Below are 26531 nucleotides of genomic sequence, written 5' to 3' on the forward strand. Positions count from 1 at the left end.
GTATGAGTGCGAAATATAAGTAAAAAGAAAAAAAGAGATTGTCGGAAATAGACCTTGGAAGTTGTAACTGTTCACTCTTACTTTTTCTTTCTTTTTCCACGCAAACGAACCTTGGAGACTGTGTCGCACAATGCCTAATGCCATTGGCGATATCCAGAAGGTGGACACTACCTCGTTCCCATACATCTTCGAGCAGAATGTCACCGTCCCACTCAAGGCGACTGGTGGCCTCATCCGCTGCAACATATATCGACCCAAGACCGAAGCGCTCGTCCCAGTGATCGTGACGTATGGACCTTACGGGAAGGACATCCACTACGAAATGTAACCGGCCAGAACTCTTCTCACAAGCTGCTCCTATCTCAGCCATACTTGCTGACAACCTTGGTTAGATTCCACCCTTCATCCTTCGCGGAAGTCAACTCGGAGCACCACTCGGCACATTCGGCGTGGGAGACACCTGACCCTGGATTCTGGACCCGCCATGGTTATGCCGTTGTGCGCGCCGACGAGCGAGGTCTCGGGCAGTCGCCAGGCGTGCTGGATACCATGTCCCGCGGCACAAGTGAAGCTTTCTTCGACGTGATCGAATGGGCGGCCGAGCAGACGTGGTCGTCGGGAAAAGTTGGTCTGCTGGGCGTTAGGTGAGATTCCTCGGATTCAAAACTTTGTGCGGTTCTGACCCCTAGGCAGCTACTATGGAGGGAGCCAGTGGCGTGTCGCTGCTCGTCAGCCCAAGGGCCTTGCGGCGATAATTCCCTGGGAAGGGATGTCAGATTACTACCGCGATCGCTGTCGTCAAGGTGGCATTCTATCTAATGGTTTCATCAAATTTTGGTGGGACCGCCAAGTCATCACCAACCAGTATGGCATCCCAGGACGTGCTGCACGTAACTGGGGACCCGATACCATTGAGGGCGATCTGTCAAAAGAGGAATTGGCTGCCAACCGTCGCGACCAAACGGAAGACAACGTGGCTCACAGGTTCCGCGATGACGTCTACTACGCGTCCAAGGAGTATAATATGGGTGATATTCAGGTGCCCGTGCTCAGCGTTGCCAATTGGGGCGGAATCTGTCTACATCTGCGCGGCAATGTGGAGGGCTGGACGTGGGCAGGGTCTCCCCTGAAATACTTGCGCTTCATTACTGGTCGTCACGATTTGCCTTTCTACTATCACGACGAGGTGGAGATCCAGCGCAGCTTTCTGGATGCTTTCCTCAAAGGTGAAGATCGTGAGGGCTGGAGTATCCCTGGCAAGCTGCCACCTGTCAGCCTTATTCTGCGCAAGGGGGACGTCGGCTTCAACGATGCAAAGGCCGAAAGAGCATACACCCGGCGCAGTGAGCACGAGTGGCCAATTGCCCGGACGCAATACACCCCTTTCTTCCTTCACCCCGACGGAAGATTAATCGGTAATGAGACCGCAATTAAGAGCTTGCCTGTGACAAAGGTCTCTTACCCTGCTTTGGGCACCCTCGACAGCCCGCAGCTGTTGCGGTTTGAGACTGAATCTTTTACGCAAGAGACAGAGATTACCGGTCACATTGTGGCACATCTGAATGTTTCGGTGACTCCGGATCCAGGAAGTGAGATCATCCCTTCCGACATTGATCTTTTCGTCACCTTGCGATACATCTCTCCAGCAGGTGAGGAGGTCTTTTATACGGGCACGGCCGGCGATCCTGTGCCCTTGACCAAGGGCTGGCTGCGTGTTAGCTTGCGGAAGATTGATCCTAATCACTACAAGCACCGAGCATGGCTGCCTCATCGAAATTACGTGAGCACGGACGTGGAGCCAGTCATTGTGGGCGATATCTACGCTGTGGATGTGGAGATCTGGCCAACAAACGTCGTTGTGGAACAAGGAGGCAAAATCATTCTGGAAGTCGCCTCGGGTGATACGCAGGGATGCGGTATCTTCAAGCATGACTCCCCAATCGATCGGCAAGTATCTTATCAACGGAGAACGGAAACATATCCGCTAACTATTGGCAATAGGTCGAAGGAGAAATTTCATGGGAACAATCACATCCATTTCGGATCTCAGTTTCAAAACTACGTCTCCTTGCCTGTCATTCCGCCGAAGGGTGGTGAGAATTGATTTGGCTTCGAACGTTGAATGCTTAGAGATGTCTGTATATAGCTTATCAAAAACCTTGTTCAAGACAGTCTTGTATATGTTGATCACACTTAACCAGCAAAAGAAAGATGGACCCAGAATAGCGGTGACATCACGATCATCAGTGCCCACTGCCCAGGTGGTGAGGCACTTTTGGCATTGGTCTGTCTGGATCACTTAGCGAGCGCCATCCCCTTTTTCGGGAATTTCCAGAAAACCTTAGTCGAGAGTATAAATTGTTGCCATTATCAATGTCACACCCCCCACTACACCTATTCAAAACCCATCCCTCCGCTATCACCAACTTTCACCAAGGTCGTTAGCATGGCTGTCTTCACAATTACATTTACGGTTCCTGGCCAGGATGGAGAACAATCCTTTCAGTGTGACGAAAACACTTGGCTTTTGGACGCAGCTGAAGCAGCTGGCTTCGATTGGCCCTATCAAGAGCGTTCCGGGAATGATTCTACCTCGGTTGCACGTTTGACTTCTGGTCAAGTCGACCAGAGTCAACAAACTTTTCTAGTTGAGGAACAGATCGCTGCCGGACTCATCGTTACCGCTGTCGCTTGGCCACAGAGCGACTGCGCTCTTGTTATCGACCAAGGAGAAGAGCTATAATCCGCGTAAGACGCATGATCTGTCCTCGGGGGTGTTTTTTTTTTTTTTTTTTTTTTTTTTTTTTTTTTTTTGGGAAGAGGATTCAGGGGCAGTGGGGACCACGTTTCTCACCAGCACTGCGGCGTCTCCTACGTCTGCTATCCCTATCATCTCAACAAAGAAGGCTCTATCCACGACGGCAACAACGGCAACAATGGCGTGAACCGAATCTCCGAGCAACGGAAGCCAGTGGCTTCACCGCGAGCCCCCGTCAGACATTACATCACGGATGGATGGGTGGTTCGTTTTACCCCCCCCCCTCGCCCAAGTTGTTCTACCAACTAGACCAAAATGTACCCAGTTTTTCATGGCTGTGGAGTAGTTCCAAGACCGAACTGTACAGCGCCTGTGATGATACGTACCATAGACTCGATACAGAGAAAGAACCACATTTTCTTACGGAAGTTTGTATTATTTAGAGAAGCGGAGCCTACGGGATGACGAGGAGTCGAATAAGGAAAACCACGTGCTGAATTCAGCAGAATTACTGAATGCGCAGGGCTTCAACCACATTTACAGCTTCTGTGGGCGAATGCTATATGTTGTAGCTAGTTACAGTGATTAAGGTGACCGGTGGATTCCCACCGATTGCAAACTGTTCTTTCCAAGCTAAAGCTCGAGAACACCCCTCTTTCCTGGAGCTATGTCGTCACTCCTGGGAGCTGTGGGTCCTCCGAGGAATGATTCTTACCCCTGGAAGCGACCAACAGTGTCTGGAAGTTTCAATATGGACTCTTTGTATGACAGGTCGCGGATAATCAAGATGGCTCAAAATTAGAGGAATGAACTCCAAATTGGAGAAAGGAGTACTTAAATATTAGAGAGATTAAGTGCCGGCGAACATGATTTTTGTACGGAGTACGAAAAGGTGGATCCTAGCCTGAAGTATCGCAGGCCAAATACTCGCAACACCGCAGTCGGTATAGTCTGTTCGCTCAACCAATCAATCACCTCGGTTCTCTAAAAACTCGCGCATACGGATCTACTCGGCGGGAGCTACCATATTCGATTAGCTCCGACAGCTTTTGAGACTTTCATATTGCGTAAGTACTGTCCACAGAAAGTACTACGGAATTGTTGGAGCATTTGAATAGTGATGTATCTTCCACCGCTGTTTGACCGTGTCTATGACAAGGGGGCACCCTCTTTTTGTTCAACAGGAATAGCTGAAGAGTTTAATGCCCAATGGAGAAAGGTTCAATACTTTGCGCTGGGTCGCCGCTTCGCTTCCATCCGCTGTTGCTGTTGTTGTTATGCAGGTCACCGAGACAACTTATCCTCCAGCCGGCGCCACGACCCTCCTTCCAGCAGTGGACGAAGCTGTGTGGGCACTATCTCGGATTACCAGCCAGTTGTCCTACTTTCGTCGACTATGATCCTGGTTGTGGCTCTGATCGTGAACAATATCCAACGCTGTTATCCCGTTTTCTGGATAAGTCCACCCGCTGCAAAGCCTGTTCTTCCACAGGATAGCAATTTGAAATCATAGATCTCGGGGGGCTGCTGGGTATGATGTCCACCCCTTATTGTGATACATGAAAGGAAGTTCAGCGGGAACAGACATGCTATGTCCCTTTGGGTGGCTAGTCCAGCCAGTGTGGTCTTTCTGACGAGGGTTAGGGGCGAAGTATGACCCTCTGGAGTATTGTTGGATTTAACTACGGGATAAAAGTCACATTCCACATACTACTTAGATATTTAGGTACTTAATGGCTCAAAATAACCTTGGAACCGTTACTCCGTGCCCGTCCCGGCCCGTGTACGGGTCGCCAAGCCATCGATCCACGAGGTAGGAACCGTGGAAAGCTCGAACTCAGTTCAGATCACGTACGACACCTACGTAGTTAGTATCAGTGGTTCACCTTCAACCTCAAGTCCTAGGTAGCTTCCAAGCTTACATGTGTAGGTCGCTCTCTCCGATATAATCATCACAACCATATAATTCAACATTGTCTCGCTGATAGAATTCGCGTGCGGAGGTTCCAAGGTTTCTTTGTATACTGACTATACATGTTTGCTAATCATAATCTGTGGATATCCCCCTAGCTATAGCTAACATAGCTAGCCTTTCCCTTAAGAATTATTTACCAGCCCTTCATCCGCCTCTTACTCCCTGCTCAGTATAGTTATATATGGTTACTGCTTCCTAGATCATCTCAGCAACTTCTTGAGACTTTTCCCAATCAGGCATATCTCTGTGTATAGTTATGCCTCCTCGTCTCCTACCTGGGCCGTATATCAATCTCTCATGGAATTCGTAAACATTGTTTCCGATACAGGTCGAGGACCAATCATACCTGCGTATGTAGTTGCCCTAGGTGCTACTAAAGCGCATATAATATCAATTCATGTATCTTTACAGGTATTATATGGAAGTGATGCCTAAATATATAGAAATGGGATTGTGGTCCAGAAGCAATGGTGTTTCCGAAAGGAAGACGCGACACAAAGTGTACAGAGGGAACAACAGCAAACCTGGAAAGACCAGTATCTCAATATCTCTACACCCTTCCTCCGCCTCTCCTTCCTCTTCTCCATCATCCCCATCATCCTTGTCAGGTATTCTTTCCATCACATCAGACCCAAATCAGTCTAAGTGATCACAAGGTAGCAGTCCCAACTGTCGTCTAGACGCGACCCAGTAAATGGCGAGTGCGCTAATTGTGAGTACCTTAGATATATAACAACCTTGGAAGTTTTCACCATGTCTGCGGAAGATTACAAAGATATCCACCGGGAGGGTTTTGTCTACGGACTTGGTCGCTTCCGAGCCGAGCCCTGTAATGTTTGTACCCAAATTTTCACGCGAAGGGCATAAAGCATTCAGGGATAATCTCAGTTTCGTCCTGTATCAGCTGAACCATTATGAGGTGCAGTTTGAGGAGAAGGACTTCTCTGGGAATGGAACTGGATTGATGAAGAACATTCTCTAAGAGGCGACCACGTTCCCCGCCATATTCTGGAGTTCCAAACCCAAACGCATGTGGAGTGGCTAGGCCAGCGTACCCCCGGGCAGCTCTCGACCCTGCCTAATGTATTATGGGAAAATGTTGAAGGCAGCAAGCGATATCGCAAGTCTGAGCCACAAGAAGGCCCTGGGAGGAAAACTCATACCCTTTTTATGGGTTGAGCTGCCGTTTCTGTGGAGAAGGCCGCCAGTGGGCACGTTGCTCAAGAGAAGAGTTTTCAGGATGGAAAGGGAGAGCAAGGGTAAGCGAGACAAGATGCATACGGACTATCTCAACGCGCTTCACTTGAAGGACCAAGTCAATGTCCCGATGCAACCTTCAGAGGGCGGAAGGCCCCGAGGCCCCTGTTGGCGTAATGCGGCCCGGGGCCCGGGTGGAGCACTAGGAACGCCACTTGTGCTTCAGAGTCTTAGGCTCAGCTATACTTGATCACGATCTACGATCTACATATGTTGGTTATCTTTCATACTCTACGGTCCTTTGCCGTTGTAGTAACTTGTAGTTGGCCATTTATAAGGACTTGCTCAGAACATGTTCAGTTCCTAAGATCCCCCCGAGTTTATGGCAAAAGACTTCACAGAAGAACAAAAACAGTCGAAGACGTCCTCCTAATTGAGACAATTTGGTACAGATATATATAGTCATAGAAAAATGAGAGCAAATACAATAGCAAATAAATGCATCGTTTCAGCGTCTGATTACACAAGTTAAATCCATGAACAAGGTGTCATAATCGAATACACCACGTACCGCTAATTCTGGCTCACATGACAACACAGCAAGAGTTTTGCTTCTTGGCCTAGGTTTGGTTGTGTTAGCTCATTCAAACGAAAGCAAAATTCGATTCACATACCTGGGTATAGAACATCTTGCTTTGAGCTGACAGCCCATCACTCTTCTGAACCAAGGAGTCAATCTTCTCACCGCGCTCCAGAACACTTTCGATCTGTAAACAGTTAGCACGTGGAGTGAGCCCATACAAACATAAGAGCATACCGTCTTGTGAAGGACAATCTTGGTTTCGTCAAGCTCCTGCTGGATCTTCATGATGCTGTCGGCCTGGCTTGGGTCCTGGTACTTGACGATATATTCCTTCAGTTGTGGCAGGGGGCAGGCATTCTCACGCAAAGAGGGGTCGGAAAAGGCAGTACGTGGGTGTTTGGCAAGGAACTCGTCCACAATCTTGCCCAAAAGCTGGTGGGCCACTAGGGCAGGGTAGTCTCCGTCTGTCACAATAACACCGGCAACACCCTCTGTCCGTCCGTAGGCGTGGAATGTGTAGGCCTTCTCCTCAATATCCTGTCGTTGGCCTGGCTTTGTCTTCTCGGCGACAGTTCGGGTGAAGAGCATCAGGAATTCATCGTAGCTGTTAAGCGGTTGGCGGTTAGTGACCTAACCATATCGGACCAAGAGAGGATGTGTGAGCATACTTCTGACGAGTGAAGCGCGAAAAGCTATTAGTAATTAGCGAGACGATCCAGTCAGTTGCAGCGCGCATATGAAACTACCTGCTGAGGTCCTTTTCCCCGCATAGCTGGAGAGCTGGCTGCGTGTCGTTCCGGAAAACCTGCAAGATTTATAGATGATAAGCACCGTATCAAAGCTTATATTGAGTTAAATCCAAGCTGCAATGGAACATACGCCGATATAAAGAATCTTCATGGTGACAGCGTGGTTGTCCGCACAAGGACAAGGAGGCAAATAGCTGTCGAGGGTAGTGGGGCGTCGGGTTGTAGTAGTTGCGTATCCAGGAATTACTCTAGTGTCAAAAGCACCAGGCAACTTCTTTATCGTACGAGGTCAGCTGTATGGTCAGCTGAAGGGGCAAAGCAGAGTGACAAGTGTTAAAGCCTAAAACAGAGGCTCCTGAGTTGCCGATAACAATGATGCACTGGACCCTCCGCATTGTGGCCTGAGGCATGAGAAGCACACCGCTCTTGTCATGCGACCGGCTGAGCCCTGCAGGCCTGCCCTATAACTCCTTTTGGCCCAGCTTATCCCCTCGTTCCCTACATTCTTTGTTGCTTGGCTTATCACTTCTTGGTCATTACGTCAAGTGAACAGTCATATCTGCTCGACAATGGACAGCATCGCAGCTACCGAGTCGCAATGGCTGACGCAACTAGCAGCCATGCGCCAGGCTATTGCTGATCTGAAGCTCCCCCAAGCCCTTCCTCATGAATTGATCAGTTATGGAAGCGATATTGATCTAGACATTGATGACGACTACTCTTCTCCCGGGACAAATGATGATGTGTGGGATATCATCAGCTCTGACGATGAAACTTCCGATGATCTGGACGACTTGCATGGACTCGACGAACCTCATCTCGCACCGGGGTCCTCTTACGATCGGTTCTGGCTGGAAGACAAGTGTCAGGATTTGGCCATACGAAACTCATCTATGGATGCGACAGAGCTCGCTCAGCAAGTCATCGCCACTCTGGCTGCTGACAGCAACGACGAGGAGCTACAAATGTCTTTGGCCGAGGTTGTTGGATTCGATGACCTGGATCTGGTGATTGAGCTGATTGCACACCGGGGAGAAATTCTGTCGGACAAGGGACCCCGTTTGGAATCCCAGACAGATGGGCTCATGGCAGGCAGACTTCAAACACGAGCAGAGAGAGAACATGCTCTGCGACAGCGCGACTTTGAACATAAGCATGCAACCTTGATGCCGGCCCAGACCCGATCGGAACCCTCCTACCCGCATGTTTTCAAGCAGCACACCTCCGGAAATACACTTTCTGCTAATGGAAGGAAATACGGGCTGCCTCTGGGAAGCGAGCAGATCGAGGAACCGAAATACACTGAATTCGCGATTCCGGCGTCAAAGGTTGGAACACTTGGAAAGGGCCGGAAAATGGTGGAGATAGCTGAAATGGATGGCCTTTGCCGGGGTACTTTCAAGGGTTATAAAACCCTGAATCGTATGCAAAGCTTGCTCTACGATGTTGCATACAAAACCAACGAAAATATGCTTATTTGCGCGCCGACTGGTGCTGGTAAAACGGATGCCGCCATGTTGACTGTTCTCAATGCTGTGGGAAAGAACACATCTCCCAATCCGTTGGAAAACCCAGAAGCGACGGAGTTCACTGTTCAAGTTGACGATTTCAAGATCGTCTATGTTGCTCCCATGAAGGCTTTGGCTGCTGAGGTGACAGAGAAACTCGGAAAACGTTTAGCCTGGTTGGGAATCAAGGTCCGCGAACTGACCGGTGATATGCAGTTGACCAAGCGGGAGATCGTTGAGACCCAGATCATCGTTACTACCCCTGAGAAATGGGATGTCGTAACGCGGAAAAGCACCGGAGACACAGAGCTTGTTCAGAAAGTCCGCCTTCTGATTATTGATGAAGTCCACATGTTGCACGATGAGCGAGGAGCGGTCATCGAATCCTTGGTCGCTCGAACCCAACGTCAGGTAGAAAGCACACAGTCACTAATTCGTATTATTGGCCTATCAGCCACCCTTCCGAACTATACCGATGTGGCGGACTTCTTGAAAGTGAACAAAATGGCCGGCATGTTCTTCTTTGATCAATCATTCCGACCCGTACCTCTTGAGCAACACTTCATCGGCGTCAAAGGAAAGCCCGGCTCCAAACAGTCTCGTGACAACATTGACTCTGTTGCCTACGAGAAGGTCCGCGATATGATGGAGAGAGGCCACCAAGTCATGGTTTTCGTCCACTCCCGCAAAGATACGGTAATGACTGCCAGGATGCTTATGCAGCTAGCTGCAGAGGAGGGCCGGGAAGACTTATTCAGCTGTCATGATCATGAAAACTATTCCAACGCCCTTCGTGACATGAAACACGCGCGTGCGCGTGAATTGCGAGACCTCTTCGCCAGCGGATTTGGAACTCATCATGCCGGAATGACTCGAAGCGACCGAAATCTGATGGAGCGGATGTTCTCAGAAGGTCTAATCAAGGTACTGTGCTGTACAGCCACCCTAGCCTGGGGCGTCAACCTCCCCGCAGCCGCGGTTGTTATCAAAGGTACTCAGTTGTATAACCCCCAAGAGGGTAAATTCATTGATCTTAGCATTCTCGATGTTATGCAAATCTTTGGTCGTGCAGGTCGTCCACAATTCCAGGACACAGGTATTGGATTTATCTGTACTACCCATGACAAGTTGAACCACTACCTATCTGCTGTGACTGCGCAGCAGCCCATTGAGTCGCGCTTCTCTAGTCGACTTGTGGATAACTTGAATGCTGAAATCTCGCTTGGGACAGTCACCTCTGTTCCAGAGGCTGTACAATGGCTTGGCTACTCTTACCTCTATGTGCGCATGAAACGTGAGCCGAGAAACTATGGAATCGAGTTTGCCGAGTTACGCGATGACCCAATGTTGGTTCAAAGGCGGAGGCAGTTGATCTTACAAGCAGCTCGGGTGCTACAAAAGAGTCAGATGATCATCTTCAACGACAAGACCGAAGATCTCAAGGCCAAGGATGTGGGCCGCATTGCGAGTCAATACTACGTATTGCAAACCAGTGTCGAGATTTTCAACGACATGATGCGTCCCCGATCTGGTGAGGCAGATGTACTCAAGATGATCAGTATGAGTGGAGAATTCGACAACATCCAATCTAGGGACACCGAGTCGAAAGAGCTTCAGCGACTGCGCGATGAAGTTGCGCAGACTGAAGTTGCCGGAGGAAACGATACGCCGCATGCGAAGACAAACCTCTTGTTGCAAGCCTATATCTCTCGCGCCAAAATTGAGGACTTTGCTTTAGCCTCCGATACCGGATATGTTGCCCAAAACGCGGCACGTATCTGCCGTGCTCTCTTTATGATCGCGCTGAATCGCCGCTGGGGCTATCAATGCCAGGTTCTGTTGTCTCTTTGCAAGTCTATTGAGAAACAGATATGGCCCTTTGATCACCCTTTCCGTCAGTTCGACTTGCCCCAGCCGATTCTACGTAACCTCGACGAAAAACTTCCAACTACCTCCATAGAGTCGATGAAAGAAATGGAGCCTGCGGAAATTGGCCAACTTGTTCATAACCACCGCATGGGTAACACATTGTCCAAGCTCCTGGACAATTTCCCAACTCTGAGTGTTGAGACCGAGATTGCACCCCTTAACCGCGACGTGCTTCGTATTCGCCTTTCCATCTACCCCGAGTTTACCTGGAATGATCGTCACCACGGAGCATCCGAATCTTTCTGGGTCTGGGTCGAGAACTCGGAAACATCAGAAATCTATCATCACGAGTACTTCATCCTGAGCCGGAAGAAGCTTTACGCTGACCACGAGCTCAACTTCACTATTCCGCTGTCTGATCCCCTCCCCAGTCAAATCTACATTCGTGTGATCTCTGATCGCTGGCTGGGCGCTGAAACCGTTAGCCCAGTTTCTTTCCAGCACCTCATTCGACCGGACACTGAAAGCGTGTATACTGATCTACTCAATCTCCAGCCACTTCCTATATCGGCTCTCAAGAATCCCATTCTTGAGGAAATATATGGGCAGCGCTTCCAATTCTTCAATCCCATGCAAACACAGATCTTCCATCTCCTTTACCACACACCAGCCAACGTTCTCCTTGGTTCTCCTACTGGTAGTGGAAAGACTGTTGCAGCTGAGCTGGCAATGTGGTGGGCTTTCCGTGAGAAACCCGGCTCCAAGGTTGTCTACATTGCACCAATGAAGGCTTTGGTCCGTGAACGAGTTCAAGATTGGCGTAAGCGTCTCACCAGACAGATGGGTCTGAAGCTTGTTGAATTGACCGGTGACAATACACCTGACACACGTACTATTCGGGATGCCGATATCATAATCACCACACCTGAGAAATGGGACGGCATCTCACGTAGTTGGCAGACCCGTGACTACGTCAGGAAAGTGAGCCTCGTGATTATCGATGAAATTCACTTGCTCGGCGGTGATCGAGGTCCCATTTTGGAAATCATTGTTTCCCGAATGAATTATATCGCTTCCCAATCAAAAGGATCCGTTCGACTGATGGGCATGTCCACCGCCTGTGCCAATGCTTCTGATTTGGCCAACTGGCTTGGTGTCAAAGAAGGTCTATTTAACTTCCGTCATTCAGTTCGTCCGGTCCCCCTTGAGATTTTCATCGATGGGTTCCCTGAACAGCGTGGTTTCTGTCCCTTGATGCAGTCAATGAATCGTCCAACTTTCCTCGCGATCAAGAATCACTCCCCAGAGAAGCCAGTCATTGTCTTCGTTGCTTCTCGCCGACAAACGCGCCTGACTGCTAAGGATTTGATCAATTACTGCGGTATGGAGGATAATCCTCGTCGATTTGTGAGAATGTCTGAAGATGATCTGGAGTTAAATCTCGCGCGGGTGAAAGATGATGCCTTGAGAGAAGCCCTGAACTTTGGTATTGGTTTGCATCATGCTGGTTTGGTTGAATCTGACCGTCAACTGGCGGAAGAACTATTTGCCAACAACAAGATCCAAGTTCTTGTGGCGACTAGCACACTTGCTTGGGGTGTTAACCTTCCAGCACACCTTGTCGTGGTCAAAGGAACACAGTTCTTCGACGCTAAGATTGAAGGTTATAGGGACATGGACTTAACCGATGTTCTGCAAATGCTTGGTCGTGCTGGGCGCCCGCAGTTCGACACCTCCGGTATTGCACGCATCTTCACCCAGGACGCAAAGAAGGCTTTCTACAAGCACTTTCTCCACACCGGTTTCCCCGTCGAGTCGACGCTGCACAAGGTTCTCGACAACCATCTCGGCGCTGAGGTATCTGCTGGAACCATTGGAACGCAGCAAGATGCATTGGACTACTTGACTTGGACATTCTTCTTCCGTCGATTGCACAAGAACCCCTCATACTACGGCCTCGAGATATCTGCCGAGGAACAAAACACGATGGCAGCCCAGGCTACAGCTCAAGATTTCATGGTTGAATTGGTTGGGAAGTCGCTCAACGATCTTGCAGAATCGTCCTGTGTTCTTGTGGACTCGGCCACGGGAGAGGTCGACTCTACTCCCTTCGGCAAGATCATGAGTTACTACTACCTATCGCATAAGACGATCCGGTACCTCGTGTCCCATGCGAAACTTGATCCGACTTTCCAGGATGTTTTGAGCTGGATGTGTTCCGCAACCGAATTTGACGAGCTGCCTGTCAGACACAATGAAGATCTGATAAATGCTGAGTTGGCCCAGAACTTGCCGCTATCTATTGACTGCATGGGCGATGCGCCCCTCTGGGACCCACATACCAAGGCGTTCCTTCTCCTCCAGGCTTACATGTCGCGGATCGATCTTCCCATCACTGATTATGTTGGCGATCAGACATCTGTGCTCGATCAAGGCATTCGTGTCATCCAGGCCTCAATCGATGTCATGGCTGAGCTCGGCTATATTCCTGCGTGTCAAATGCTCATGACTCTCCTCCAATGCATCAAGTCGGCGCGCTGGCCTGAAGACCACCCGTTGTCGATTCTGCCAGGCGTCCCGACTGACAAGCCACGCAGTGGTCTCCCTGGAACTCTGGTGTCGCTCTCGTCACAACCTGCTGGTGCAGTTGCTGCTCTGGTCAAGAAATTAAACCTTCCATTTAACTTTACTCGCATTACGTCCCAGCTGCCTCAACTGTCGGTCTCGGTTGGGAGTGTTTCTGCTAAGGGCATTGAAGTGTCTATGACACGGCGTAACCAGCCCACGACCCCCGAATGCAAAGTCTATTCCCCTCGGTTCCCCAAACCACAAACTGAGGGCTTCTTCTTGATTGTTTGCAGTGCTCTGTCCAATGGCATGGATGGTGAATTACTTGGCCTGAAGCGTGTGTCTTGGCCACCAGTATCTAAGCGCAACGGCAACGGCAACGGCAAGGGTAGGGACAACCACGGTGCTGGTTCCAGTCGTGGAGGGCCTGTCAGCGATAACAAGGGTGGCATGTTAACTGTGCGCTCCAATGTCAAATTCCCGGAAGGCATCCTCGCGGGTTCCACGAGTACCAGTACAGCTCGGGTGAATATCAGAGTCATCAGTGACTCATATATTGGGATGGTATGGACTGTCTCCAATGTCGAGGTTACTTTGGATACTGGCATCGAGACGCAGACTGTAGCAGAGTCCAGTGTTCCTGCCAAGGACTAGAAGCAAGTGCTCAAACTATTAATCGACGAATTTAGCTGAACACAACATGCATGTATCTCCAGTCATCACAATAAATAGAGAACCATTTCTTCGGCACTTCAAGCCTCCCCTCCTGAGTTTCGAATGAATCAATGATCCTCGTTCCCACACCCATACTCAAATTTTGGCGATCCTTTAGTAAAATATGTAGATGATTTGTCTGTTCTAGGATGTTTAGATATTGTGATGCTGTAGGTCCAATCCGAAAGGGTGCATGATAGCCTGTGACTCATACCTCAAGGGACATCGGTAGTGCCTAGGTAGACAAAACAGTCAACGAAGTGAAATTGGCTTTATGTGAATCCTTCATTTGAAGCTGTGATTGAGCGAGACTTTGCAATGGTTGACCGATGTGCTCTGTTGAGTCTACACACTTACTATAGCAAGCGTATGCAAGAGATGGTGAACTAAGAATTAAACGCGGGCCATGAATAACATGTGTCATTCAAGACGTGGATTAAGATGTTGTAGAAAGTACCAAGACCATATGTAGACAACCAAAGATACGTATGAACAAAGTAGGAGAGGTGGCAAAGGGGAATCAGGTATGAAACGAAAAAACCAAAAGAATTTCGAAAGTGAAAAGAATGGCGCAGTAGAATGTCACAGACACTCAATCTGCAACTCCTGCGAGACACCAGGCCGATGTCCCCGGTGAGCATCTGTAATTTGCGGGGTCATAGGTCTTCTCTGCACGACCCGCTCCTCCGGCTCTAAATGATCAATCCTCATGCCGATGGGAACCAGAACCTGCCGCTTTGCCCGTGAGACAGATACAGTACGTGCCGTTGAGACCTCAACCCTTGGGATAGGACGCCGAGGCTCGGGTGCAGGCTCAGGCTCCTGCTCAGCGGTATCAAATGTCTCAGCAGCATCGGTGAATGGCATACGCATGGAATCTGCTGGCGATACGCCGGATCTAGGAGATACACCGGATTTGGGATTAGTTGACGCGGATAGTGGGGACATGATTCGGTCAATCTTGTCCTGGGTCGGGTTCAGCGATGTAGGAGAGCTTCGAGATGGACTGCTAGATAGTGTGTCCTTTGCGGGTAGGTGTGGTCTGCCTTCCGTTTGAACTGTGAGACGCGGCCGCACTGAGTCGTTGGTTCTGTGGTAGTTTGGTGTCTTATTGGGCTGATGCTGGGTGGTCTTGTTTTGTGGTGAAGTATCCCGAGGCTGTCTTTCTACCGCTCGCGGCAGCGAATCCTTCCTCGGCTGTGGATGAATCCGGGGCTGAGCAACCGGCTTTGTAACAACAATATTGTGCGGTTGGGCGCTCTGCTGCGACCGGGTCTTCTGTGGAGATGGGGTTTTCTTTTCTGGCTGAGCACTCTTCTGTAATGGAGTAGCTGTAGTGTGTGGCTCCGGCTTGATAGCAGGAAGGGGCTTATCATAACTATTAGAGGACCGTGGGGTATTGGAACGCTCCGAGAAAAGCTTTGGGATGACGGGTGACTCGAACGATGACATACTGCCCACGTTCGAACCATGACGGAGCTGTGGCGCAGGCATCTTCGATGGGCTTTCGACAGGGAGCGTGTTTGCTCTCACCAGTTGGTTAGGTCCACGGGAAAAGTTCTGCGTGCCGAGTACCTGGGCCGCTTTCGAAGGCTGGGAAGCTGGAAATAAAGTGAAGCTTGATTGCGCTGGTGATGTTGCCCGGCGTTGGGGCATTGGGGGTGGTGCAGGTGATTTTAAGAAGCCCTATACCAGTGCATGGTTAGTCTCGTACGAGTCTCCAATCGATGAAAATCCATACATTTGCATCAGGCACGCGAAGATTGTCTAGTGTTTTGGCCCTCCTGGCCAGCAGTGAGGGTTTTTGGTTCTTGTTGACGACATTGCTAAACATGACACTGTACCGCTCCATCTGAACGTCCGGGATGTCGACACTCAATAAGAGGCCCTGGGGACTTGGTTCATTCCTGGGTGGCTGGTTCCCGAGTGAAATAGTCCGACTCCGCTGGGGAGTTTGATCGCTTCGGACAGGGACCTTGGTGGGCTCGATCTCAAGTTTCGGCCACTCCTCCGTCGAGTTCTTTCTCAGTCTTGCCTTCTGTGGCCTCTCTGGTAGTTTATAACCGTGGCCTTGTGGCTTGACCTCGCTTTCTTGAGTGGTATTCGGGAGTGGTGTAAGCGCATTCTTTGCCTTGAAGAACCCGCCGATCTTCTTCCACTTGCTGGGCTTATGGCCTGAATCTCTTTCTGCAAAAGTGGATGTATCAAATCTGGGCGGCGGTAGAGGCCCGTCTTGGTTTACCAACATGCCGGGACTGCCCAACGCAATACCAATCATGTGTTGCTCGGTTTGGGCACGGTCTGGTCGAGTGGGAATGGCTTCATCTGGTGGTGCGGTTATGCGAAAGTCGAAAGTAGCACCTTGGTCCGGGGGTGGCTTTCTGAACCACCCATCTCCCGTAGAGGGCTGGCTGAAATCCCACTGCCCAGCCATTGGCTGAGCTGCTTGATGTGAGGCCTCATCAAGAGTGCGAAGGTCGCTCCGTGGCAAGGCATCGCTATAGGTCAAAACAGGAAACGAGATGGTCTCCTTGGGTTGAGTGCGAGACTGGACTGCCGTCATACCACGTGCCATCTCTCTTACTAGTATATTGGAATCCAGCCGACATGCAGTATAAAGTGAGTGTAAAGAAGAAAGAAGAAAGATAAGAGAATGATATTAAGACAAAATTCCAGGTAAATAAGAAGAGATGGGCCTTCCAGAAGGCCAGCAAAAAATCAAAAAACAGAACAGAACAGAACAGAACTTGAAGGGTATAGCCCAGTATATTAATGAAAAGGTCGAATAAATTGAGTGGAGCATACAAGCCATGTAAATGAGACAAATTAATAGTCTGCACCGAACCAAAACATAAGAAACAAGCCCAAACCCCCGTTCTTTTGCGGAATTTGAGGGGTGTTTCAGCGCTAATATCAAGTCCGTGTGAGATGCTTATTTCCTACGGGACGAATGAGTGCATCGGTCGCGGATTGATTAGCTCGCTACCACGTTGGAAAGGGGAGCTAAATGCAGGAGGCGTGTTTCATCTAGCCAAAGTTGAGACAAGGGCGTTTTAATTGGCGTTTTACCCTGGAATCAGGGGGCGATTCAGCCGCTGGAGCAGTCCGGAGTGTACGGATTAGCATTGATAGGACTTGCCCACATATGCACGGCTTATGAATGTCGTGAATTCTCCGACTTTGGATTATGAGTCGTCAATCCGATGTGATGCCAAGGCTGTCTCCGTCTCCAATGGGATGTCTCAAAAATGCCGGATATTAGCCGAGACGACGTCCTAAACAGACTAGTCAATTACTTGTGCTAACCAACAATGGAGTAGTCTAGTTAACTAGCGGTCAAATTTGAAGTTCTCAGGTTCAGGCACTAAGGCACGAAGGCATTTAAGGCAGCCATTGTCACGATCGAGTCCCGTGATGATCGACGGTACATAAAGCGACTGAGCTGACTGGACTGGGCTGGCTGGACTGGACTGGTAGCGGGATGCTATATGTATGTCATACATGTCATTATGAGTGTTTTGAATACAGCATGGGCACATCCAAAGAGTTGTTGATGTTAAGCTATTCTGTATATTGTTGACATCTCCCACCGCTACTTGGTATAGTTAAAGAGAATATCGGACTATACACACCTACATCCTATATACATGTACAGATTATATTGTCCTAACTAGACGATGAAATGAATAGTATATTCGAAGATGGAATCAGAAAAATAAACCAACAAATATAAGCTTGTTAACTATCCCAAGTCAGTTGCAAACGGTGGGATCGTCATATGGCGGGGTCCTCTCCCGACCGCCACGACTTCTTTTCCCCCCACCAACTCCTCTTCTCCCAGCTCTCCTTTTTCTGTACATTCAAAAGGTGTGCGCCCTTTCTCCCTTCTTCTTCTTCTATTGCCTGACCTCTAACTCAATCAACTCCAGCGTTGTCTCAGCTTCTTTACAGTTACCATGGGCGAACACTCAGCAATCTGGCAAGGTATGTGTCACCTCGAAACTGCAGACTGCAAACTGACAGTTCAACCCTTGCTTCTTCGAGCCCACTGACATAAGATTTCTCCTTGAACTAGGCTATGTCGACTCCAGGTACATCACCGCTATCCTCGACCTCTGATATTCCCCTCATTATTACCAACCCCAAATCATCTCGCTGTTTCAATCCCGAGGTCCTTTACATATGCTGACATACTTTTTTCTCGCAGCCTGATGGGCTCGGGTCAATTCGACAAGGCTGGTATTCTCGCCGCTGACTTCTCCGGTCTTGAGGCTGCCTCCCCCGGCTTCACGGTAAGCTCGCCCGTTGTTTTTTCCCCCGTGCGGGGTGGGGCCACGGACTTGACACAGTCGCTAACGTTATTGTTCTGTCGAAATACAGCTCTCTCAGGAAGAGATCAACTCCCTGATCAGCGCCTACACTTCTAGTGACAACGCCTTTGCCAATGGTGTCTCTGTCTGCGGTGAAAAGTTCGTGGCTATCAGGGCTGACGAGCGCAGTGTATATGGCAAGAAGGTAAGCATGTCATTGTCTTCGACCTAAAAAGAGCCCTCGCGCTATATTAATCCATAACATCAAAATCCGTGCTAATCTCTTTGTATGGGATATAGGGTAAGGAGGGTGTCGTTATTGCCCGTGCCTCCTCTTGCACCATCATTGCCCACCACAACGAGAGTGTCCAGACCACCAACGCTGCAACCGTTGTCGAGAACCTCGTCGACTACCTCAACAACCCCCGGTAAATTGGGAAATATGCAATGATAACTAAATGATGTGATGAGTTGTGGGGTTTGTGAAGAATAAGAATAAAGGAGCATTTGACTATTTCCCTCTTGAGCCCAACGGGCTGTTTCGCTTATGCTTCCTTTCTGGCTTTGGTGACTGGATCTCTTTACCTCGATGGGCTCCGTCGATCTAGGCATGGTCCCCAATGCACAATATGAGGATACGAACCAGATTTGTATGATGCACAATGTAATTTGTCTCTATTCTAACATGCGTATTAACTGAGTACCAGCTATTGCTATTAAGTCAACGCTGAAAGATCAATAAGGGTCATTATTAATTACATAAAGCTGAAGGCCATGGGTGGATCGTACCATCCCGTGACACATGTATAGCACAGCCTACTTGGATATCTCCAACCAGGATGACGGGCATCTGATATCCCATGATCGTACATGATAAAGTCCGCATATCCGAATTTTAGGATAGCATCGGGGAACCTCATCGCCAAGTCCCTGCTCGTGTACACTCATACAGGAAGCTCAGCATTGCTCCTCCCGCCAGCAAGAACTTCCAACCCCCGCTGGATATATGGCCCTACCACGGGGATGTTGCCCGCAAATTGACCGATCGTGACAAGGAAGTCGCCAAACAGAATGAACAAGCCGTAGAGTTCAATCAAGAACCCAGTCAAAGGCCAGCGGAAGAGGATAAGGAGGATACCAGCGGCGAAAGCGGCAGTGCCCTTGAGCTTTTGCGGGCGCGTGAAGAAGACCATGGTTTTCTGGACACCGATAATGAGGGTCAATCCGATGAGGAACAGGATCTAGCGTTGTTAGTTGAATGTGACAGTTTTGTTGGCGCATGGTGGCGTACATTTCCCATAGCAAGTCTATTAAACCGGTATTAGCTTTCGTTTCACTTCAAGAAAAATGGAACACATCAGTATGGACATACAATGACCGATCAAAGAACATAACTACTCCTCCAAATAGAAACAAGCCTCCTAATCAGCAGCAAGATCGGTCAGTTCTCGGTCTATGTGATCCTTGCTTCGGGAAAGTCGATCTCATACCAGCTGAGCAGAAGATCACACCGATCTCTACAATATATTATATAGATTAGCATATGCTCAAAGATTGCTATACATGCACTGTCACGGCAGTGAACATCACAGCTTGTAGAATGTACGCGACTGACTCTGGTTCTCTGATAACCACATGCTAGGCATCTTTGTTTATTTTGGATTTGACTGGTGATGATATATGGTATCGAGGGTCGCGCAAATAATTCTCGACGTAGTATGTTAGAACACGCGACACTTGTCAGTGCGGTCTTTGGTTGCGGAATGGGTAGGGCAAGAGGCCAGGTAGATACGGCAGAGACGAAGCGAAGATATGGCGTTGTTTCAAAGCGCGTGCGAGTCCTTTGTTGAAACGGTATTTTCACAGGCTTAGAAATTTCTCGACAAAGGTCAAAAGGCAAAAAGTCTCCAGGCACGTAAACAGAACACAACTCGAAAATCACAATTCTGCCGTGTAATCGGCGCCAAGTCGGGAATGGTAGGCGGTGACTCTAAAGTGCTTATATCGCGCACTGATCATTCCGTCTCTCCTCTTCCTTTACAGTCTTCTCCAATTCATTGGCAATTGAACAAGGTCATTAATGATGTGATCGTTCCAATTGCGTAGATTTTTTTTGGTTCTAAATCTACTGGTATTGAGACACAATGATGAGCATAGCTCAAACATACTGCTACCCGCTATTGCAGAATCTTCCTTACATGTATTTTGTACATGCCACGCCGCGACGACAGTTTCTTCGGATTCTGTAACTGGTGCCCTGTCCCATGGGGTGTCGGTAATAGTTGAGTGCTTATGCACAAGGCGAAGATCGACTCATTGATCACGAATAAGCCGGAGCGTTTTCTTGAGCCTGTCTCGAAAGGGGCATGGTGGGATGGAAAGGGCTTGACTGTGTTGGTCGTACATAACGCTTCTTGAGGATTCGTATCTGTGTCTAGTTGGGTTTATTAGTAGAGCTCTTACTATCCAAATTCGTTCCCCCTATTACATACCCATTCTCGCATGATCGTTCGTTTGGGAATTGAATAAAGTAGGCCTCTTGCCAATCCTTTACTTCAGAATGGTGTGCGCCCCGCGTGCTTCCAGGTAGTTTTCGGGAACACCTTGTGCCAGAGTGCGGATCACCTTGAAGATCTCCTTGTCGTGATACCGCAGCCGGGTCTTGGGGTCGGTATACGGTCCGCTCAGGCCCGTGATGTCGCAGTAATGATGGCGATAGGCAGGGTTAAACGATGGTGCTGATTCAATATTTGTGTAGGTGACGGCAGGCCCGGTCTGGAATGTCGCCCGGGCATTCTTCTCCAAAACGAGAGTCGAGAGGTTTTGGGTGGCCTGGGATAGGTTGGGTCCAGCCCCTTCCGCGGGGGTTTGTGTTCCATCAGTGACCATGCCCGAGGTTCCCGGCGTAGTTGCACCTGAGTTGGCTTGGGTTGCCATCACTGATGCCTCTTTCCGGGAGGCCTCTGAGACGATCTGCTTGAGATTCTTGTTGCGCCGCTGCGAGGGTTTCCAGTGAGGGTTGCGGAAGGGCTTGGGGACGTGTGATATGTCTAAAGTGTTCAACAGCTGCTGGTGAGCTTCATCGTTGGCGGGAGTTGGTGGAGGCATGATATGGAATAGGATTCAGGCCACTGGTCGGGTCAATTGGGAGGTTGAGGCGGAAACAGCTCTAAGCTTGGCTGTGTGGATGGATGAAAGTATCAAGACCGGGGTGAGGATGGGAGTAATCAAACAATATTAGATTTCTGAGTTGGCAGAACCTGGTTATATAGTATAGGGCACTTAGAGAGGGATCTCAAAAGGACAAGGTCAGATCAACGTAGAAACCAAGGCAAGTTGTATCTCCGGCCCGCGAAGTCTGTATAGCCGCACGTGATCTCATCCCAATTAAGCCCAAATAAACACCTTAACGTCCAACACCAACACACCGTTTTCACGTTATTCAGCCATGGTATGCGGTTTCTTTTCTATATATTGGTATTTGTATGTTCTGAAAGGTCCTGGATGCTGATACCTCCTTAGGAAAGTCCCCACGAGCATCAGCAGACGGTGCTGCTTTCTCGCATCATCACCAACGTTGTATGTCATGATTGAACCACATCTGCCAGGTGTGTTTTGCTCATTTTTGATATAGGAGAAGCTCAATGAAGCCATTATGGTCATGAACAAAGGTCTCCAGGTAGGGTTGAGTCTCTTCCATTGATATCATTCTATTGACTCCCGGTCACAGGAAGTCAACATCCAGAACATGAACGTTGAGCTTGTAGCGCAGATGTTCAAGAATTACCAATCTAATGTTCTCTTCCATCTTGAAGGTATGCATTCCTCTATTATCATCTATGAACTTTGAAATTCTCTTCTAACACCATATAGCCACGGAGAACCTCCAAGACCCATCCTAAAGAATCCTAAGGAAGAACAAATTCCTGTAACGAAGAAATGTGTGGATGAGCCTACAATTAGTCAATGATACCTGCTTCTAAATTCAGTGCGCACATGTAAATGGTTGTAATCATTGCATCCCTTGTACTCCGTACTCCGTACTCTGTCCGAGATAGCCTCCATTCTTGGCGATCGCCAAACCTCATCAACCGCGTTTGCGTCGTTTGACTCTTCGCTAATCCTCTGCCCTTTCCACGGGTCCATTGTTTTCCTCCTATCCCAATATAATTTCCCATGCAGTGAGCCCCACTCGCCATCTACGATATTCAATCCTAAGAGCTCCTGGTTTCCGGAGCGCAGCCCGCCATGACGATTACCTCCGTGCACACCCTGCTACCAGCTCGGGTTGCATCCAATGCCACTGAAAAACGAGCTGAGAAGCCTCCTCCACAACTCCACGGTGTACAAGACTTTCCATTCAAGGGCTATCACCCTCCGCAACCCGAGGGATATCAGCAGAGCAAGGCCCATCCTGACACCAGCGCTATCGTCATTGACAATGGTAAGGCATTCCAGATATTTTGCGATTCAACCCTCCTAACAAATGCGGTTTATGCGCAGGCTCTCATCTCGTCAAAGCTGGTTGGTCTTTTGACAAAAACCCCCGATTTGCCATACCTCCCGTCATGAGCCGATACCGTGATCGCAAGCTCAATCGCCAGTGTCAGTTTATCGGATACGATGCCTACGTCGATGCAACCACGAGGGGACAGCTGCGCAATGGTTTTGACCCCGGTTCCAGTGTTGTCGGTAACTGGGACGTCATGGAAGGCGTGTTGGACTATTTGTTCCTCAAGTTTGGGATGGACGGTGCAGATGGCGGCGTCGGCCGCCCGATCTTGATGACAGAGCCAATCGCCAATATGGCATATTCAAGGAAGAGTGAGTATCTGGCGGTTCCAGGGCCAGTATGGTAGTTGCTGACACTCCTTCAGTGATGAATGAGATCCTCTTCGAGTGCTACTCTGCGCCATCAGTGGCCTACGGTGTCGATTCCCTTTTCTCCTATCGCTATAATGGGGGAACGGACGGTTTGATTGTGGATTCATCGCATACGTCCACTCATGTCATTCCGGTCATGAACGCCAAACCCATGTTCTCCAACAGCACTCGTCTCAACTGGGGTGGCCTGCAGAACGCTGAATACCTGATGAAGCTTATGAAGCTGAAGTACCCGACCTTCCCAACTCGTTTGACGGACGCACAGATGGAGGAAATGGTTCACAAGCACTGTTATGTCTCACAAGACTACGACCGAGAGTTAAATGGGTTCCTTGACTGGACAGGACTTGAGGACCGTGACCGCGTCATTCAGTACCCATTCACAGAGCATATTGTGCAGGAGAAGACCGAAGAAGAGCTCGCGCGGATTGCGGAGCGCAAGAAGGAGAGCGGCCGTCGCCTTCAAGAACAAGCCGCAAGGATGAGACTTGAAAAATTAGTCAAGAAGGAGCAAGAGCTGGAGTACTGGAAAGACCTGCAAAATAATCTAGCCAACGAGACTAAGAAGGAGATTCGTCGCATCCTGGAAGCGGAGGATTTGAAAGACGAGGCTGCACTTGAGAAATTGATTCGCGAGCTAGAGAAATCTATTAAACGCTCGCGCAACAAGGACCTAGGCATTGAAGAGACCGAGGAGCAGCCTGAGGAAATGACATTCCCTATGCTCGATATCCCAGACGATCAGCTGGATGAGGCCGGATTGAAGGAAAAGCGGCATCAACGTCTTATGAAGTCCAACGTCGACGCCAGGCTGCGTGCCAAGGAGGAGAAGGAGCGCGAAAAGGCTCGTATTGAGGAAGAGGAGCGTCTAGACCGAGAGACTCGTGAGAACGATTTCGAGAACTGGATTGCAAAGCGCCGCAGCAATCGCCAGGTATGTTGGCCTCACATGACATTTTAATTTCCGCGCTAATATTTCTCAGAGCATTCTACAAAGAATCAAAGATCGTGACCGCTTCACGGCTGATCTTGGAAATCGCAAATCTCTGGCCAGTCAGATGCGGATGAAGACGTTGGCCAACCTCGCATCCGACGGTCCTAAGAAACGCCGTCGTGGCGGGGATGACGATGACTTCGGTGCCAATGATGAGGACTGGGGTGTTTACCGCACCGTGGCTGTTGGTGAGGGTAGTGACGATGAAGAGGAGGAGGATCTCAACGGTATGCTCGATTCTGTAGAGAAGGAGCTCCTTGAGTACGATCCTGAATTCAGCGAGCACAACACTTTCGCCGCCCAGTCCGACTGGACAAAGAGTCTTGTGCACGCATTCCTTCGCGGGCCCTGGCCTTTCGATCCGGAAAGTCAGCGGGAGGCACACCAGCTCCATCTGAACGTGGAACGTATCCGTGTTCCTGAGGTTGTGTTCCAGCCGTCCATTGCTGGCCTTGACCAGGCTGGTCTTATCGAGATCGTGGCGGATATCATTAACCAACGCTATACCAACCCAGCAGACCAGTCCCTTCTCTTGAAGGATGTGTTCTTGACTGGAGGAAATACGTTGTTCACCGGTTTCGATGAGCGCTTCCGTAAGGAAGTCCGTGGGTTCCTACCCATCGACGCTACAATGAATGTACGCAAGGCATCGGACCCCGTCTTCGATGCTTGGAAGGGCGCGGCACAATGGGCTTCTGGTGGTGACCTAGGCCGATCCTCAGTCACGCGACAAGAGTACATGGAGAAGGGCAGCGAATACATCAAGGAGCATGACCTTGGCAATGCTACATGGTGAGGGTAAAAAAGCGAGTTCCGAAGATATCTGCTTGGCGCACTGGAGTCGAATGGTCTGCTTGTCTGGCGTGGTATAGGGCATGTTTATTTGATGCTTAGAAGATGTTATTGCAGAGTCTGGCGGTAGTAACGAAATATGACATGTTCAGCCCTCCATATGAATAACTACCTGGATACAACTAGGATAATAGAGCCTTGCTTTCAACGGTAACGTCTTTATATTTTGCGACTCTCGCTCCCATCAGATCTCACATTGTGCTATATGCTTCTTGATGCCTCTCATAATTATCTTAATCTCTCTGTCTCAGAATGGCGGAGACAACAATTGCCTGTTTAGCAGTTCTGCAGCTGTCACTGCGTCATTCTGTCAAATAAACATAAGCTATCTATACGACATACATCTGGCAAGGGACCCGCAGCATTTATTCCCCAGAGACATGCTCCTTGCATCTACCAATGATGTTTAAAGTTGGGGGATTTGAGACATCTTTATGCATGGCCTTTGGGGTAATTCATGTCATGCTTGTTTGATGTCAATGGCTTATATTAGCCAATAAAAAGCCAACAGCTCTGGAATTCTGTGCTCGGCTATGTCGGGACATTCTTGTAGACTAGTCCATCCACGACATGATCAGTCGAGGACAACCATGTTGTACGAACGAATATGATCTATTGCACTAGTTACACGACACATTGGTGTGGCCATCGCTGGCATGGCTTACAATTCCCAATGTTCAAACAATAGAAATGTAGTTGTGTCTCGCTTGAATGTACGCTCGCTGATCCAAGTCCAAGTGAGCAAACCTTGGAAGGGATGACACTATCCCTGGATAACGAGTGCATCAGCCAATGCTTTAATAAGGCTGAAACCACTGTCGATCATGTCGCATGCAGGGAGAATCCCGCTATTGGGTGATGCTGAAGATCATAGTGTTGTGTTTCTGCCTGGTTATGCAGCTGTGGTGCAATATACCTCTCTCTGATTGGCACTTGGTAACTATCACATCACGAGGTCACGAGGTTTATCCAGACGTTGGATTATCTTCCGCAGGCTGCCGACTGGGCTTTTCGTTTGTTTGACGTTATTACCTAGGTAGTTTTCTTCATCTAAACCGTGGAACTGATTTGAGCTATCTCCTTGCGCACGAGAGCATGACCTCGCCATTCCCATAGATGCAGATATCAACTTCGTATAGAAAAACAAGATAAACCGAACATACCGCATGATATAATTCGGATAGCTACACAGAGTAAAAGGCAAAACCAACCTTGAATTGGCTCTCCGAAGAACCTGCAATGATAGACGGGGCCAGATTTGGATCTGGGCCAGACTTGGATTCTGACTTCATGCAGAAGCCATCATGACGCACCTGGGGAATTCTTGCTTGTCGTCCTTGCTGGCCCTCTGGACTGTAAATCACGTTGCATGATATCTGGCGTCAGTCTTGTTTTTCTTTTCTTTTTTCTTTTTCCTTTTTTTCCGGCTTTGGTTGGTTATATATTTCCTGGAACCAGTGATGCTGGGATGATACGTTCGGAGATATAAATCCTGCTTGCTCTGCCGTGGAAGTTGATTCTTATTTCTTTCTTGCTTTTATTTGCTCTATCTATTGCTGGACTATACCAT

General features: G+C 49.1%; 11 protein-coding genes across 11 annotated transcripts; 7 read left to right on the forward strand and 4 right to left on the reverse strand.

Moving 5' to 3' along the window:
* Positions 1 to 130: 130 nt before the first annotated feature.
* N7489_007088 (CocE/NonD family hydrolase) lies at positions 131 to 2104 on the forward strand (the record flags this gene model as incomplete). Its single annotated transcript, XM_056712838.1, has 3 exons — positions 131 to 324; positions 393 to 644; positions 694 to 2104. The coding sequence occupies 3 exons, from the start codon at positions 131 to 133 to the stop codon at positions 2102 to 2104; spliced, it is 1857 nt and encodes a 618-aa protein (XP_056566553.1).
* A 342-nt stretch (positions 2105 to 2446) lies between these two features.
* On the forward strand, positions 2447 to 2743 carry N7489_007089 (uncharacterized protein; the record flags this gene model as incomplete). Its single annotated transcript, XM_056712839.1, has 1 exon — positions 2447 to 2743. One exon carries the CDS (start codon positions 2447 to 2449, stop codon positions 2741 to 2743), a length of 297 nt encoding a protein of 98 aa, XP_056566554.1.
* Positions 2744 to 3960: 1217 nt separating this feature from the next.
* N7489_007090 (HPP family protein) lies at positions 3961 to 4158 on the forward strand (the record flags this gene model as incomplete). Its single annotated transcript, XM_056712840.1, has 1 exon — positions 3961 to 4158. The coding sequence occupies one exon, from the start codon at positions 3961 to 3963 to the stop codon at positions 4156 to 4158; it is 198 nt and encodes a 65-aa protein (XP_056566555.1).
* Positions 4159 to 6514: 2356 nt separating this feature from the next.
* N7489_007091 (palmitoyltransferase YKT6) lies at positions 6515 to 7413 on the reverse strand (the record flags this gene model as incomplete). Its single annotated transcript, XM_056712841.1, has 6 exons — positions 6515 to 6550; positions 6605 to 6697; positions 6748 to 7117; positions 7182 to 7205; positions 7260 to 7318; positions 7393 to 7413. 6 exons carry the CDS (start codon positions 7411 to 7413, stop codon positions 6515 to 6517), a joined length of 603 nt encoding a protein of 200 aa, XP_056566556.1.
* Positions 7414 to 7831: 418 nt separating this feature from the next.
* On the forward strand, positions 7832 to 13861 carry N7489_007092 (RNA helicase SLH1; the record flags this gene model as incomplete). The annotated part of the gene is made up of 1 exon (XM_056712842.1): positions 7832 to 13861. One exon carries the CDS (start codon positions 7832 to 7834, stop codon positions 13859 to 13861), a length of 6030 nt encoding a protein of 2009 aa, XP_056566557.1.
* A 642-nt stretch (positions 13862 to 14503) lies between these two features.
* N7489_007093 (uncharacterized protein) lies at positions 14504 to 16496 on the reverse strand (the record flags this gene model as incomplete). The annotated part of the gene is made up of 2 exons (XM_056712843.1): positions 14504 to 15607; positions 15663 to 16496. The coding sequence occupies 2 exons, from the start codon at positions 16494 to 16496 to the stop codon at positions 14504 to 14506; spliced, it is 1938 nt and encodes a 645-aa protein (XP_056566558.1).
* Positions 16497 to 17877: 1381 nt separating this feature from the next.
* Positions 17878 to 18663, forward strand: pfy1 (profilin; the record flags this gene model as incomplete). The annotated part of the gene is made up of 5 exons (XM_056712844.1): positions 17878 to 17905; positions 17997 to 18012; positions 18129 to 18213; positions 18302 to 18436; positions 18532 to 18663. The coding sequence occupies 5 exons, from the start codon at positions 17878 to 17880 to the stop codon at positions 18661 to 18663; spliced, it is 396 nt and encodes a 131-aa protein (XP_056566559.1).
* A 512-nt stretch (positions 18664 to 19175) lies between these two features.
* N7489_007095 (uncharacterized protein) lies at positions 19176 to 19877 on the reverse strand (the record flags this gene model as incomplete). The annotated part of the gene is made up of 5 exons (XM_056712845.1): positions 19176 to 19472; positions 19523 to 19538; positions 19604 to 19652; positions 19722 to 19748; positions 19847 to 19877. 5 exons carry the CDS (start codon positions 19875 to 19877, stop codon positions 19176 to 19178), a joined length of 420 nt encoding a protein of 139 aa, XP_056566560.1.
* A 904-nt stretch (positions 19878 to 20781) lies between these two features.
* On the reverse strand, positions 20782 to 21339 carry N7489_007096 (uncharacterized protein; the record flags this gene model as incomplete). The annotated part of the gene is made up of 1 exon (XM_056712846.1): positions 20782 to 21339. One exon carries the CDS (start codon positions 21337 to 21339, stop codon positions 20782 to 20784), a length of 558 nt encoding a protein of 185 aa, XP_056566561.1.
* Positions 21340 to 21679: 340 nt separating this feature from the next.
* Positions 21680 to 22133, forward strand: N7489_007097 (DASH complex subunit DAD4; the record flags this gene model as incomplete). The annotated part of the gene is made up of 5 exons (XM_056712847.1): positions 21680 to 21682; positions 21754 to 21810; positions 21866 to 21910; positions 21962 to 22046; positions 22105 to 22133. 5 exons carry the CDS (start codon positions 21680 to 21682, stop codon positions 22131 to 22133), a joined length of 219 nt encoding a protein of 72 aa, XP_056566562.1.
* Positions 22134 to 22479: 346 nt separating this feature from the next.
* Positions 22480 to 24905, forward strand: N7489_007098 (actin-related protein ARP5; the record flags this gene model as incomplete). Its single annotated transcript, XM_056712848.1, has 4 exons — positions 22480 to 22675; positions 22735 to 23055; positions 23109 to 24049; positions 24099 to 24905. The coding sequence occupies 4 exons, from the start codon at positions 22480 to 22482 to the stop codon at positions 24903 to 24905; spliced, it is 2265 nt and encodes a 754-aa protein (XP_056566563.1).
* Between the last annotated feature and the right edge of the window lie 1626 nt (positions 24906 to 26531).

Source organism: Penicillium chrysogenum, assembly GCF_028827035.1.
Source record: "Penicillium chrysogenum strain IBT 35668 chromosome Unknown utg000004l_segment0_segment0, whole genome shotgun sequence".
NCBI classification, from domain to species: Eukaryota; Fungi; Ascomycota; class Eurotiomycetes; order Eurotiales; family Aspergillaceae; genus Penicillium; species Penicillium chrysogenum.